This window comes from Penicillium rubens (genome assembly GCF_028828025.1).
Source record: "Penicillium rubens strain IBT 27055 chromosome Unknown utg000001l_segment0_segment0, whole genome shotgun sequence".
In the NCBI taxonomy this organism is placed as follows: domain Eukaryota; kingdom Fungi; phylum Ascomycota; class Eurotiomycetes; order Eurotiales; family Aspergillaceae; genus Penicillium; species Penicillium rubens.
Genome location: NW_026890599.1, coordinates 1,411,879 through 1,426,119, shown reverse-complemented (window position 1 = coordinate 1,426,119; position 14,241 = coordinate 1,411,879). Strand labels below are relative to the sequence as shown.

The 14,241-nt window shown below is 48.7% G+C and overlaps 6 protein-coding genes across 6 annotated transcripts; 2 read left to right on the top strand and 4 right to left on the bottom strand.

Annotated features, from left to right (window-relative positions):
* Positions 1 to 63: 63 nt before the first annotated feature.
* utr2 (putative cell wall glucanase (Utr2)) lies at positions 64 to 1,481 on the bottom strand (the record flags this gene model as incomplete). Its single annotated transcript, XM_002562216.1, has 3 exons — positions 64 to 809; positions 872 to 1,312; positions 1,367 to 1,481. The coding sequence occupies 3 exons, from the start codon at positions 1,479 to 1,481 to the stop codon at positions 64 to 66; spliced, it is 1,302 nt and encodes a 433-aa protein (XP_002562262.1).
* A 1,992-nt stretch (positions 1,482 to 3,473) lies between these two features.
* N7525_000570 (uncharacterized protein) lies at positions 3,474 to 3,798 on the top strand (the record flags this gene model as incomplete). The annotated part of the gene is made up of 2 exons (XM_061211617.1): positions 3,474 to 3,562; positions 3,603 to 3,798. Coding segments are annotated over 2 exons (285 nt in total), but the record flags the coding sequence as incomplete, so codon positions are not given.
* Positions 3,799 to 3,817: 19 nt separating this feature from the next.
* N7525_000569 (aminoglycoside phosphotransferase family protein) lies at positions 3,818 to 5,091 on the bottom strand (the record flags this gene model as incomplete). Its single annotated transcript, XM_061211616.1, has 2 exons — positions 3,818 to 4,776; positions 4,833 to 5,091. The coding sequence occupies 2 exons, from the start codon at positions 5,089 to 5,091 to the stop codon at positions 3,818 to 3,820; spliced, it is 1,218 nt and encodes a 405-aa protein (XP_061070842.1).
* Positions 5,092 to 6,336: 1,245 nt separating this feature from the next.
* Positions 6,337 to 7,579, top strand: N7525_000568 (uncharacterized protein; the record flags this gene model as incomplete). The annotated part of the gene is made up of 3 exons (XM_061211615.1): positions 6,337 to 6,402; positions 6,466 to 6,600; positions 6,662 to 7,579. 3 exons carry the CDS (start codon positions 6,337 to 6,339, stop codon positions 7,577 to 7,579), a joined length of 1,119 nt encoding a protein of 372 aa, XP_061070841.1.
* A 1,820-nt stretch (positions 7,580 to 9,399) lies between these two features.
* On the bottom strand, positions 9,400 to 12,243 carry N7525_000567 (uncharacterized protein; the record flags this gene model as incomplete). The annotated part of the gene is made up of 2 exons (XM_002562218.1): positions 9,400 to 9,744; positions 9,814 to 12,243. The coding sequence occupies 2 exons, from the start codon at positions 12,241 to 12,243 to the stop codon at positions 9,400 to 9,402; spliced, it is 2,775 nt and encodes a 924-aa protein (XP_002562264.1).
* A 1,289-nt stretch (positions 12,244 to 13,532) lies between these two features.
* Positions 13,533 to 14,230, bottom strand: N7525_000566 (uncharacterized protein; the record flags this gene model as incomplete). The annotated part of the gene is made up of 2 exons (XM_002562219.1): positions 13,533 to 13,705; positions 13,774 to 14,230. 2 exons carry the CDS (start codon positions 14,228 to 14,230, stop codon positions 13,533 to 13,535), a joined length of 630 nt encoding a protein of 209 aa, XP_002562265.1.
* Positions 14,231 to 14,241: the final 11 nt, after the last annotated feature.

The following is a 14,241-nucleotide window of genomic DNA, read 5'->3' as shown; positions in this document are numbered from 1 at the left end:
TGGCAAGAAAGAAGAAAATAAAAATGATGAAACGCTGATATATAGATCAAACCAGCAAAACATTTACAGTGTCACCAGGACAACAAGGGCCACCAGGACACCGAAGAGGGAGCCACGGAGGACACGCTCGTTCTGGCCAGCCGCACCGCTGTCCTGGGTAGAAGATCCCTGGGTGAAGCCCGAAGTGGAAGTCTCCGAGCCATCGGCGGTGGAAGTGCCAGAGCCGGAGTCAGAGGAAGTGTTGTCACCGGACATACCGCCGGAGCCGCCGGAGCCGGTGGGGATGCTGTTGGACGCAGAGCTGGATGAAGAACTGGACTTATCAGCGCCGAGATCCATGTCAAGACCAGTGGCGCCGAGGGAGGCAAGGATGGTGGAGTTGTCGGTGATAGAGATATCGCTCTCCATGGCAGCGGAGTTGGCGTAGATGTAGGCCTTGTCGCCGGTCTTCTTGGCATCGGAAGGAGCATCGTAGCACTTCACACTGACCTCGCCGACGGTGGCATAGTAGTAACCAGATTCCTCAATGTCCTCGCTCTTCCAGTCGATCTCACCACCGGCCCAGTCGATGGTGCCCTGGGCGTTGCTGGCCTGGCCGGCGGGCCAGAGCGACATTTGAAGGCGAGCGGGTGTCTGGGGGAACTCGTACTGCTTGGAGGTCTCGTTGTAGGTGTCGGCCTTCTTCAGGGTGCGGTGCACGGAGCCGTCGACGATCCAGTCCACCTTCTCAGGGGTCCAGTCGATCTCGTAGGTGTGCCAGTCATTGAAGGTGTCCTCGCCATCCACGGTGATGTTGCCGCTGTTGTGCCCTAATTCTTCAGATCAGTATCGATTATTCGGATTAGATATTTCTTCTCTTGTCTTGACTTACAGTCCAGGACACCCTGCCAGTAGTAGTTGGTTTGCACCGTGGTCAAATCAGCGCCGACCCACTCGTAGTCGATCTCGTCCTTAACATCGGACAGAAGAATGAAAGCGGTAACAACACCCTTGCCGCGGGAGCTCTTGAACTTTCCGGAGACCTTGCCGTACCAGACGTAGTGGTTGTTGGCGAAGAGAGTACCGACACTGTTGGCAGGCATGGTCATGATCAGATTGCCATCCTCGGTCTTGACCTCCTTTCCGCTGTAGGTCCAGTCGGCAGCGCTGGCGTTACCAAGGTACTTGTCCTGGGTGACGGCATTGTCGAGGTTTTCCCAGGTGTATGTCTTGCTCTCGCAGACGGGCATTGGAGCGCAGGAATCGAGAGAGAATGAGGCGAGAGGGTCGCAACCACCGAGACAGTAGGCACCAGTACCACACTCACCATATTCTGCATTGAACAATCAGTTAGCTATGAATTGCGATCTGGAAGATTATCACTCACGGGAGCAGCAGGGGTATTTCTCCTCCTTGCACTGGCTGCTAGAGTTGCACTTCTGCGCGGCGAAGGCGCTCACTGACAGCGAGGCCAGGAGCAAAGGTGTCACAAAGCGAACCATTATTATGTACTGTCTATATGTACAGTGGAAATGACAGAATATCGAGGAATTTGAATCCAAGCCACAGGAAATGAGGGAAAGTGTGGGGAAGCGAAAAAAGGGGGGAAATAATGTAAGTTAAAAGGTGTATATAAACGAGAGGCAGCAAGTGAATATAACACTGCAATGGCGAGGAATTATAACAGAACGAAAGCAGCTCTGGAGTCGCTGGAAAGAGAATGAAAACGGAGGGGAGGCGAATAGTTATTTAATATGATATTCCATCCCCTCTGAAAACATGGAAAATGGAAAATGGAAAACGGAAAAAACAAGAAAACATGAATTGACATGATCTAACCCAATCAGGATGGACTCCGTCAATCCTGGGAAGGTAGGGTCCACGGCTCGGAGTTAAAAGGGTCAACTTTCTAACCTTGGAATGATTCTGATTGGCTCTCTTTTCCCTTTACTTTTTTCTCAATTTTTAATTTTCCCTTTTCCTTTGTGGAGAGGTTCGGGGATTTCCGTCTGTGCGTGGTATTAAATGGTATTAAATGGTATTGGATAGTCATCCTTGTATTTTAAATTAGTATTGAGCAGCTGATCTCTGATGATAGCCGGATTTAACGTCCACTGGTATGACAGAACAGAAAGATAATCCCATCCCTGCGACAGACCAATCTTAGTTTTTAGTTAAATTAATCTACCTGACCAATGACTCCCAAAATACCCCGAGTCCATGCGTGACGTTGAAAGTGAGACAGCCCCAGGTGTTTGCGGTGGAAATTGTAAAATGAATAGAATACTAGCGCGAGCATTGGTACTTTTCAACTTTCCCTTCCTCTGCGGAGAAAGCACTTTGCATTGATCGACATGCGGTTCGGGTAATGTCAACATAATTGTGGTACTCAATATCGAACTTCATATGTACACTATGGAGTGCAGAGTACATTTTGTTGTTTTGTACAATATTGCACTTTGTGCACTTTGATACCCCTGGAGCCGGACCTCCGATATCCGTTTTGTGGGTGTCTTAAGCCGAACCAATTAGGCCGTTCGAAAATAAATGTGGCCATTGAGACAAAGAGGAATCAGCCCCAAATTTCGATAATATTACTCCATGGGACTCGCATTAGTCTGCCACAAGCTTCCAAGAGCTCGCTACACTCAATATCCCCTCTCGGCGCGCTCGGCACCAAGCGCCCGTATTCCACACTAGGAAGCTCATTCCGCCCCCAAGACTTGTGGAATCACCTCCCGCCTATTAAAACGGTGATCCAAGACTATCTAACCTTATCTGCCTCGGCTGTCAGCCAGTCACCAGGTACCGGCGGACACACCAAGCACTGGGCAGGGGACGCAGATCGCTAGTGTTGGGCACGGGCGTAAATTGACAGATCGTGGTTCTTTGGCTCAATTCTCGTTCTCGGTTACGTGGCTGAGATAAGGGGGGGACCTGATAACGGACAAGATAAACATAACCCGACTTTCTTCACCAGCAACCGACTGTTTCCAGGTATCCTTCCAGAAGGAATGTGGCAAATCTCGGATCTACATGCATAAGTGACTACAGACACGTCATTAGATCTACCCCGTATGATATCTCGTTATGTACACTTTGGAAGCCAAGGGATGTGTCATGTGTCACGATGGAATGTAAGGGGATTTGAGTATTGGTTGCTTTTGCTGTAGTCAAGCAGGTTTCTATCAGACTGCATTGTACGGAGATGGTGGCATTGGAGAAAGAGCAGAAGTCGGTCTAATTCAAAATATGGAAGACATGCTTTCTCCAATATTGAACCTGCGCGTCAAATTCCATGAGTGTGTTGGGTTGCCTCTTCTAGCTTAATGCCACTTATGACTACTCTACAGTACTTGTTCGTACTTATAGGTTAAAACCTCATGTTTGAATAATAGACCTCCCGTTGAAAATATTAAAAGAAAAAAAGGCTTCGAAACAAGGAAGTAGTAACCCATAGAAAAAGAACATAACTTTACAAATGAATTGATCAGCGCATTGCTCTATACCAATACCAGGAAGTGGTTGGCCAGCACCCAACGTTTAGACGCAAGGCTGTGATGGCAGACCCAAAGAAATCGAGGTCTTTTTAGCAGCTAGTATTTGTCGCCGTGCTGCTTCAGAGTGATCCTGAAAGAGTGCGAAATGCTGCGCAGAGTGTCCCTGTGGACAACGAGACTACGTACGGAATGGGATTGTCAGGATTATGTGCTGGAGATCCTTGACAATTTAGAGGAGGAATTTGTTTTAGATAGGGATGATGAGGATTACATTGAGGCCAGGCAGATATTGATGGACAAAAGAGGAGCAATTGTTTGAACATAGCTAGCTGGCGAAGTCATACAAACCTGGCCTCTCGAACTCTGTCCAGGAGCCACCAATGAGGATATCGTTTTGGCGAGATGCAATCGGGCAGAAACAGATACCAATCATCTTCCTCGTATGGAGCCAAGCAGTTAGTGCATTTAAAAGCTTCGCAGTATTCTGGGTAGAATCCACTGTATTCCCAATCAAGAAGCCCAGTGACAACCCATTGGTTGCAGTCGCCCATGTCTACCGTAATGTTGTCCGGTCGAAGATCACCATGCGTGAAAACAATCTTCATCTCCGTGGGTTGTGCCGGATAAAGTTGACGAATCAGCTCAATGAAGACTTGACCGCCAGGATGATGGCTCGAGAATAGGAATTCTTCAAATTCGGCAAGGCTCCGAATCGGCTTCTCACTCTTCCGTAGATGCCTTCTGATGTCTTTGCAACCTTCACCGGCCACACCTCCAAGTGCGGAACCATCAGTGTAAGGTATAGACCTCAGGTCCGACATAATCGAGCTCAATTGATCTCTGATGGAAGCTTTCTGGTGGTTTTCCAGCCGAGGCCATACAGTCGCAAGAGTTGTTGATGGCTTGTAGGTCTGAAACATGAGTGTTATGCCACTCATCCGCACGTACCCTAGAGGCCTTGGAGCAGGGATGTCAGGTTTGTGACATTCGAGATATTGTAGTGTCGTGTATTCAGTATCATCATCCACATGCCGCATCGCTTTCACGACGACACCGGCGTCACTCTTGAAAACCATCATCCGTTCCGGGAACGGGGACTTCCAAAGAACCTCACTTGTTTGCATGAGGTTAAGCAACCGCTGAGGCAGGCCATCTGGCAGAGGTTCCACAATATGCGATGTTTCTTCGAGTAGCCCCAATATGGCGGAAGATAGAGGCCATACAATGTCAACAGGATCCGAAGCTTGAAGGCAATCACGGATATCACCATTGTGTCGTTTTGTGGTCTCTGACTTCTCTGCCGAAAGATATCCGTCAGCCTTGCATAGGTATTCGCCTCCCGTCCGGCCCTACCGCTTATTTCCTTGCTTTCTTCTCGATCCTCGCCCTGAAATTCGATCAGGCGGGAAGTATAGTTGGTAGGCATTTGCGTCATCAAGTTGATATCCGGGTTATTATCGACAGCTGCTTGTAATTTCTTCAACACACGAGCGTTAAATTTGGCAGCCTGTGATTTCGGAGGTGGCGACGTAATTGAGGCCTTGGGCCCCTTCTTTAGGTCTCTTGTCGATAGTTGTGTGCTGCGACATTGCCGATTTTCCGACTTAGGCATGACACTCGAGTCTTCGACACTTCTTTTCCTGACCATGAGTGGATATGAACGATGTTGATAACCGGGGCAGAGAGAAGAGTGGAAAGGCAAGAAAGACAGAGACGGAAGGAACAAGGAGGTTGAATAAGGCGCCTCGGAAGCGGTGTAGATGACCTGGGAACTGCTTGACTATTTGAAATAGAGGCCAGAGAGCTCATTCTGAGTGAGAACATTTGCTCTACCACCACGAGGGTATTGGCGCAACGTGGCTAATTATCAACACTGCCCAGTGTCAGGAAACGTTGTGAACCAAGACGACCTCCAGGGATACGAAGCTTGGAGATCCTCTAGCTCCCAAGAAAGCGCTTTCGCCGACCCGACTCCAGCAGAGCTAGTTGACAAAGAAGCGGAAATTCACGAGAGTGGTGAGGGTCAACACCAAAGTCCCACTCGAGGTAGGTCGAGTACCCGCGCAAATGTGATTCTGGCTCTCCCCGGCTGTCTGGAACCTGGGACTTCTAGTCCATTGGCCAGAGTTTGTGGGGCATCTGGAAGATAGGCAGAATCCGAGCCTCATTATAAGTATCTGGCTGCGTAGCAGTCAATCGGAGAGAAGTGGGTTGTACAAATGGCGGTTAAGAAATGAGCGAGTGCATAAGTGAGATGAATATGATTGTGACCGAGTGGGCAAATAGGATAAGATCAGATAGAGAGGTGAAGCGGGTCTCTGTGCAAAGGTGAATGAAAGCTGAAATTGCGATGAGTGTGAGGTCAGTGCTAATATTTGTTATTGCTATTGAGATGAGGTAGCAGAACTATTACGTTATATAAGTAGTGCTTAAAACCTTGGAGGTTAGGAAGAAATATGCTAAGTGACCTCGGGAAAGAAGCATGACAACATAAGGACACAAATGCCTAGGCAATAAACATATAGGCAGTCTATGATTATATCTCCACTAAAGCGCCGTCGTGATAGCGAACCCAAGAGAGTGTAGAGTTGAGGTATAAAATAGACATTCCTTGGATCTTCAACTCTCTCATCAACCATCGCTTTCCATCGCAATTCTCACCAATAAGCCTTGGAGTCTTTAACAACTGCCCGAATAAATTGCAACTCCTCCCTCTCTTTTACCCTCCTCGCCTTGCCACTGACAATTTCAGCGTGCGCTTTCTCGCTACTGAGAACCTAGTACCTACATATCTCAGTCTGCTCGCCTCACCTTTACTTCCGCATCACACCATATTTTCTCCTATTGTCTTTACGACATGGCTACTCAAACACTCGAGAAAATGCGCAGGGCTCAGTCCCTCCTTCGCGAATGCCATGGCTGGGTAAGTCATAACCACTGTGGCCAGTTTCACTTCAGATTTCACACTAACTTTCTCGACAAACAGCTTGTGCAAAACGATGAGCTCCTGCTAGCAGTTGAGCTGTGTGCAATAGAAGGCAGCCTCGCACTTCTCTTTGAGGACAGAGGTCTTCCCAATTCCCCCTATCCTGGAGTTCAAGAAACGGAGCTTCCTCCCCTTGTGAGTGCTGAGTACCACACGACAAAGGATAATGCATTGAATGCTGACATTATGTCGCCAGCAGCGTCTCTCCAATAGCCAGAAACGTCGAAACCGCCGCAGAGCCTTCAATTACTACCACAGACCTCATCACATTAACAGGGGTGGGACCGAAGCCCCCGCAAGTCGCGCCGGCGACGCGCAAAAGTCCCAGGCTCAGGCAACAACAAGTACCGCTAGGGACACAGCGAGGGACTCGATTAGCCCTGATGCCGTCACAGCAACATCGCCGCCAGAGGGCGTGCTCTTGGACTTCAACCACGACATGGAATTTGTACGATTTCCACCAAACATGGCCGCCGACATGGAAGCAGCACAAACGAGCAATCTTGATTCAAAGGGGAAGCAGTCGCCATCAGAGCGGCCCGCTGCTATAAGCAGCGATGGGCCAGCTCCGGGGGTCTTGGTCCCGGTGGACGGTGACGATGGATCCTTTCACCAGACCATTGCTGCTGCGGTTCATGCCGCCTCAGTGGGTCTGGACACCCCCGTCAGCAGCCACTATTCTCCCGCGGTAGTCAAGGAAGGTGTTGTCCCAGTAACATCCCAACCACCGCTGCCAGGTTCGCCCGTGTCTAACTCCCTTGAGGGCGGGTCACCTCATGCATCGCAAACAAACCAGCGGATGCAGGAGACCACTAGGGGCACGTTGATTGATCTTGACGACGACCTGACTGTCATCCTCCCAGGTGAAATTGACGCCGACACACATCCTGAAGAAAAGGATGTGCTTGCAGCTAGCCTGGATTCCGGGGTTGCCCACAATCCTGCACCAGAGGAAGAAGACGATGAGATCGTTTTCCACGGAACAGCAAAAGGTATCCGTTCGGATTCTAAGGCCTTATTCGTCAGTTCAGACGATGAATCGCAAACCAGTCGTCGTGCTATTGATCTCACAGCAGTCCTCAAGAAATATTCGGAGGTGATCATTTGCAATTGACCATTTTCTACCTCTGTGTTCCTTTTTGTTTGCATTCTACATGACTTTCTACCTTTCTTCGGGTTTGGCAACAGTATTTGAAATATGAAAAGGCCAAAAAAAAGAGCACGTTAGGGTGCCCTTGGGACTCGTCCTTCTTCTCTTCTGCCAAGGCAGTCTTTTATTTTTGCTCTTGTTTATTGATTTTATCTTCTTGCATGTATTGCCCCGAGCAACCTGAGAATATCAAGTTGCTCTGCGGGAGGCGCATTTTATGATTTTTATGGTTAGCTTGCAATGGCACGCCTTTTGTACAAAATCTTCACTTCTTGTATTCCCTCGGTGGCTTTTACCTGTAACTTATATCTCTCAGCAAATCACCATCAGGTATTCAGCATTATGCATATGGCCCCACCAGAATTGCTCGATGATCCATATATTCAGACAAGTGATATTGATATTCTGTGTAAAGATACAAGGAGCTAAGGCGCCATCGGAGGCAAATGAGCCAATAATTTCCAAAGTAGACATCAGCTAACTAGTAGACCTTAAAAAAGATACTATCTATAAGGTCACCAAGTAAATACCGCGGAAACCACATGAACAAACAGCGAGAATACCGTGAGACGACTATCCGAGACAACATAAGAAGGACATAGAGAAAAGAAATCCAGACCTTGTGAAATACATAGAAGCCGAAGAAAGAGTATAGACAATACGCTGAGTGTGCTAGACACCAAAGCGGTCGCCATTGTAGCTAGCCAGGACTGGTTGCTGTCTGTTGTTTTTCAAGATAGGTGAGGATTTGGATTTATAGCGACAGATTATCATATATCTATAGAAACCAGCGGGTGGTTCTCGACCAAGGCCAATGATTTCAGATTCCGCCAGACAGGAAGGTCGATATAAAATAGGCTATGGCAACACTGAGTAGGATAGAACTGGGGGATAGACAAGGATACGATGGTGATGAGAGAGGTACCCAGGTATATCGGAAGATGCATAATGAATTATTGGTCTTTGTCTTCATCTCAATGAATGTTGACAAGCAACCTCAAACGGGTTGAGACAAGGCTCTGTGAAACATGTTGAGAAAGCAAAGGGATAACAAAGGCGGCAAGAAAGAGGCATTGTTAGGCTATGTGTTGTTGAAGTTGGTCCTTACAACTTCCAAGATTAGGTTGTAGAAAAGTGTGCAAGTAGTTACATGTGATATAGAAACTGGACCTGGATGTTGCCTATATCCAGATGGACAAGACCTTCAGCTTTATACTCAAATAGATTTCTACGGTTAATTTTAGATACGGCAGAAATAGATAGCATCACCATAGAATACAGCAAAATATGTCGATCAAGTCAGATAGATAATCAGATATGCAGCATTATGTCGTAAGAAAAGATAGAAGATAGCCCAAGACATTGAGTATTAAAGAAAAGAAACAAACACCATGTAACTCGTAGATGCCTTCAATCTTTGAACTCCGGCCATGCTTGACCTGCTGGCTAGACCCGAAAACCCCCACCAAAATGTAGAAAAACAAGAACCTGCAGCCCGACGCAAGAAGAATTCAATCCGAAAGTGAAATAGTCCTGGTAAATTCAAACGCCGAGATCAGTTAACCATGGCAAAGCAGAAACTAGGAAACAATAGGCCTAGAAATTAATGACAAAAAAGATTAGAGAGGCATACATTATGTGCCAAATAAATGTATCATGCAACTTGGTGGATGAAGGATGGGCGGGCGTCACGCCAGGCTGGTCGTGGAGGGAAAAAAGTAACGGTATAGAGACCGTGGTAGGGGTGTGCAACGAAAAGGTCAAGCTTTCTATGGGTTGCATGCTCATCGAGGAAGCTTCTTGTTCGGGGCGACAGTTTTGAATTGGACTCTCGGCTGGTAGTGGACAGCACCACCGTCCTCAAGCCAGGGTCCGAGATTCTTGCACTGACTGACGTCGAAAACCTGGAGTTGGTGGCAGCCCTCCGCAACAGCCTCGACGCCGACGCCAGTGACTCGAACACAGCCCCGGACCGATAAATGTTGAAGAGAAAGTAGGTGAAGACCGATGCTCCTTAGGGAGGGATCGGAAATTGCAGAGCCGCAGAACGCCATGTTGAGATACTTCAAACGTGAGCATTGCAAGGCAAGGACCTCGGTTGCTGTATCTGACAATGCGCAGCAAAAGGTCTGATAACCATCAGTAAACCATGATATTTCACATTTAGTTTGACAGAGCCCGGCAAAGACTTGACTTACCAGATCTAATTCCTCCAAGTTTTTCGCCGCATTAGTTAAATGCACAATGGCGTTGTCCGTCAAGTATGTGCAATCCGCTAAACAAAGCTTTCGCAGGTTGGTGAACTGAGCATTCCCCCAGTATTTGAACCCTTGATCAGTGATTGTGGTGCAACGAGTTAAATCCATTTCCTCAATCCGACCAGCGGCGTGAGACGCAATGTGATGCATCGATCGATCGGTGACATGTTTGCAGTATGAGAGAGTGAGTTTCTTCAACTGTGGACAGCCGTACACTGTACATTGTGCTGTCTGGATTGTGGGCTTGATAGACGACTGTTTCTCGCCCATCTTCTGGTCGGCGGGCACTACCCATCCAATGATCCGGGCAAGAAGCGTGTCTCCGACCTTGCGGCAATTGCTCAAGTCTACCTCCTGTATATTCGTAGCTTTGCTGGACATGTCAAGAATGGCAGAGGCCGTTACATCCCACACACTCTTCATCTTCCACACGGTCGTATTCGGGGCGCAAGTCGCGGCCAACGCGGTGAAGCCTTCGTCGGTGATGTGAAAGCAATTGTTGATATTGACCGATCGGGCTCGAGCGCCGACAAAGGGACAGATGATCTTAGTAATAACGTCATCTGTAATCTTGCGGTTGTAGACGCTCAAATCTAGATCTTGAACCACGTCCGCAGACCTGGTCAAGAGCTCTGACCAATGGGACGATACAGCCCGAATCCGAAGAAGATGGTGAAACTCAAGGAATTGGAAGATACTCAGCAATACACTGTCTGGGAGTAGTCCATTGGAGCCGTCGATCCGGGGCCGTTCGGTCCGAGACGACGTGGAGAGGCTGGCAGTTTCGGGAAGCGCGATGGTTGAGGAACTGGCAGAGCGCGGCTCCGTGGGAGATGAGCGCTGCTGTTCTCCTGATACCTCCTCGGGTGCTAACGGTGCCAGTGAGCCGCGTCGACTTCGCATCCGGACTTTATCCAGACCAATGCTGAAGTATGGGTCGGGATCGGAGGGCCGCAACACATCCTGGTCTTGATCCTCGACATGCGAGGATTGATGGGGTCCATCCAGTTCAGTTTCAGTGAGGGTAAGTAGTGGCATTGATCGTCGCCGCGATGATGTGATCTTTACTCTATCGTCAAGGGCAAGATCACCAATAGATGGTTGCGGGTCCGCATCGTCAGACATAACGACGTCGCCATCGGCTGCCGCCTGGAGCCTTGCCTGGGCAGTGCGTTGGACTTGCTCCCGCACGTCGCTAGGGCATTTCTCCCAAAATTCACCAAGGACGTCACCGTCGAGCATTAAACACTCAACCGAAGTCACAGATCGAACGGTAGCAGTTCTCCGAGGTGCTAGATCTAAGCTGACCACCTCACCAAAGTATTGGCCTTGCTTCAGCCTAGCTTTGACCTCAATTCCAGGCCTTTCAATGAATCCGTTTGGACTGTTTTTGTTTGGTGAGGAGTGGTTCATCTCCGCCTTTTCCGTAAGAACTTCCACTTCGCCGCGAACAATGAAGTAGAGCTCACGGCCCTGGGAATTTTGTTGTATGATGTCGGTAAATGGAGGGAAAGATCGCGGTTGGGCATTGAGACCAAGGTAGTGGAGAATATCGGCAGGCAAACCAGAAAAAAGCGGCAGCTCTTTAAGTAAGAGACGTACGTTGACCAATCCATTTGCCAATGCACTGGAGCCATCCCGCCGACCGGGACTCGGTGACTTCCTCTTCTTGTACACAGACTTGGCATTCAAGTCCCCATCATCCTCTACAACGGTCAGATCCTTTGAAAAGCTCTCGCGCAGTCTTTTCGAGCCTCTTCGTGCCGGGCTCGGCAAATCCAGTGCAGGCGCGGAGGTTTCTTTTTTTTTCTTTTCTAAAATCATCAACCGCTCTTCTGCCTCCTCCCGGATCGCCTGTTCAACCTCCGGAAACCGAGGCAATATATTCCGAAAGTCGTCCTTTGTCAGCACGACCAGCATGCATCGAGTCCGGGCGATAATGGTCGCAGTGCGAGGACGGTCCATGAGCAATCCAATCTCCCCGAAGAATGCACCGGGTTTGAGTTCTGCGTATATACTCTCGCCATCCCGAGACGTGACCGAGACGGCACCCCGCACCAGCCAGTATATTGCCTTTGCCTCATCGCCTTCCGTCAAGATGTAATCGTTGGGTGCGTGAAGCTGTGGGCGCAGGTGCTGTCCGACCTCGATCAAAAAGGATTCCGGAGTAGCTTGAAACAGCGGGAAAGATCGCAACCGATCTACTAGTTCCAAGGGCAAAGCTTTGATGTGGGAGGAGGCCAAGGGCGAGGGGCGCGCGGGTCGGTTTGGGTTCATGACCGAATCGAACGAACGTATGAGGGAAACAGTGTCGGACAAAGGCGAGACGGCCTTGGTTGGACCGCCACTGGACCTGCCATGGCGACGCATTGTGATGTAGGTCGCGATTCCGAGTGAGAATGTGGGATAGATGGGTCAATTATTTCTCCCAGGTTATGAAGAGGTCAATAAATCGATGACGTCGACGAAAGCAGCGTCGAACTTCGCATCGGCATTTTCAGCGCCCAATTGCTATCGCGTAGTTTAACGGACAGACATAGACGTAGGATATAGAGGAGAAGCAAATGGGAAAAAAAGGTCAGAGACGACAAGTTCGAGCTAAAGGTGTTGAGGTGGGGGGTTTTCCGAATCAGCGACGTCAAATGCGGTTTCTCCACCGAGATCACCTGGGAGTCTTCGGAACTCTATGAGGACCTCCACTCTGGTTTGGAATTATTCTAATCTTGCAACATCAATATAGATCAGTATAGATACATATTGGCCTTGAAGATGTTTTCTTTTCTTTTTTTTTTTCTTAGTGGGGGACGTCAGCACTGAGCGGTCAATCACCATCCTTTGAACCTGCAGCATCCGGGCCGATCTTCTCTCTATCTTTTTGCTTATCCCCGGAAACAAAGAAAAACCCACGGACGCCAATTAGGAAGATATACAGCCTAGGTGTCGCTCTCAGCATATTAAACCCGCTTGTTTACTTTACTTCTTACCTCTTTGTGTTGTGGCAGGCATCAGACCTGGTCTTTAAGCTATATTACATTACTTCCAAAGCCATATCCACCCAGTACGGAGAAATTCTAGATAAATAGTTTAATATTTTTGTAGAGTTACAGATTCTAGTCTAAATGCGATCTAGTAACGCCACAATGGCGTTACTAATCGACTTGTAGCATGATCATACTCCAACACAGAATCCGGCGATGGGGTCACGTGTCCCTAATGTAGCACCCCGGGGGCAAAAATATTCATTTGGTTTGATGCGAATTGGACAAGTGGGTTGGGTATCAAAAAAATGCAAATAATACAAGTAACCAAGAGTGTGGCGTGAACGTTTGCTCCCAAGAATCTCGATCAGATGAAGAAAGGCCGGGGTGGTCACCGGACTAAATATCTCGGAACGGTTTGATGAGGTCCTAGACATAGTAATTGGGGCGGCATTGACTCGGATAAGTGGCTCATCTCGTCAGCGTCGAATGTATGCCGCCTGCAGCAGAATACCCAGCAGCCATTTCTTGATCGAACACGGACGAGCGTCCTAGGGAGTGAAATGGGAGAGCCTATAATATTGGTTCTCGGCATTGAGGACCTCTCAGGCTTGCAGTGAGATTGGAACATCGACACACAGATGGATATAGGGAGCCATCTTGATATGAGCCCACCTCTGATCAGATCGATCCTTCTTTCTCAACTTTAGACCGACGGTTACCGAGGAAGAAATCAACGTAGGCAGGGCTGTTTCCTTTCAAAGTCCCAAGAGCATCTTGCAAAAGACCGTAGGTCAAGCTCAATTTCAACCCAAGCTTCGCTGTGCGGGCGGCAGTGTAGACATCGTGACGAGCTGTGTGGGCAAATTAGGTCAGTTTCGGATTCCTCCAGTAAGTGTGCTCGAGCGGAATAGTTTCTTACCAAGCAAGCTGTATATTCCGGAGAATGACAGTCCAGCAGTGACTGTCGACAAAAAGTCTCTCTCATCATGCCGAGCATAGTCCACTGTCTCCTCGAACAGACAGAATGCAAGTGCGCCAGCACCGAGCTTGAGTCCCATCCTCATGCCATCCTTGACTCCTCCAACCACACCGATATAGTTTTTGGTTTTGTGATACTGGAACCACCCTGTCGATGTCGTGGGGAAACGATGCGCATTCTCCGCCCGAAACACAAGCCCTGCCCTTTTGCTGCCGTGATAGTACCCGAGTGCCATTCCAGTCGAGAAAGCAGACATGGTAGCATACGGTAGCCGCTTACCGAACTCAATTCCTAACCGTGGAGGGCTGTCGGATTCAAACAGTTTGTCCCAATGTACGATCTTGAGGACGATAGAATTATGCGGCGAGTCGGTAGATAAAGGGTGATTGGCCCCCATGATGAGGATTG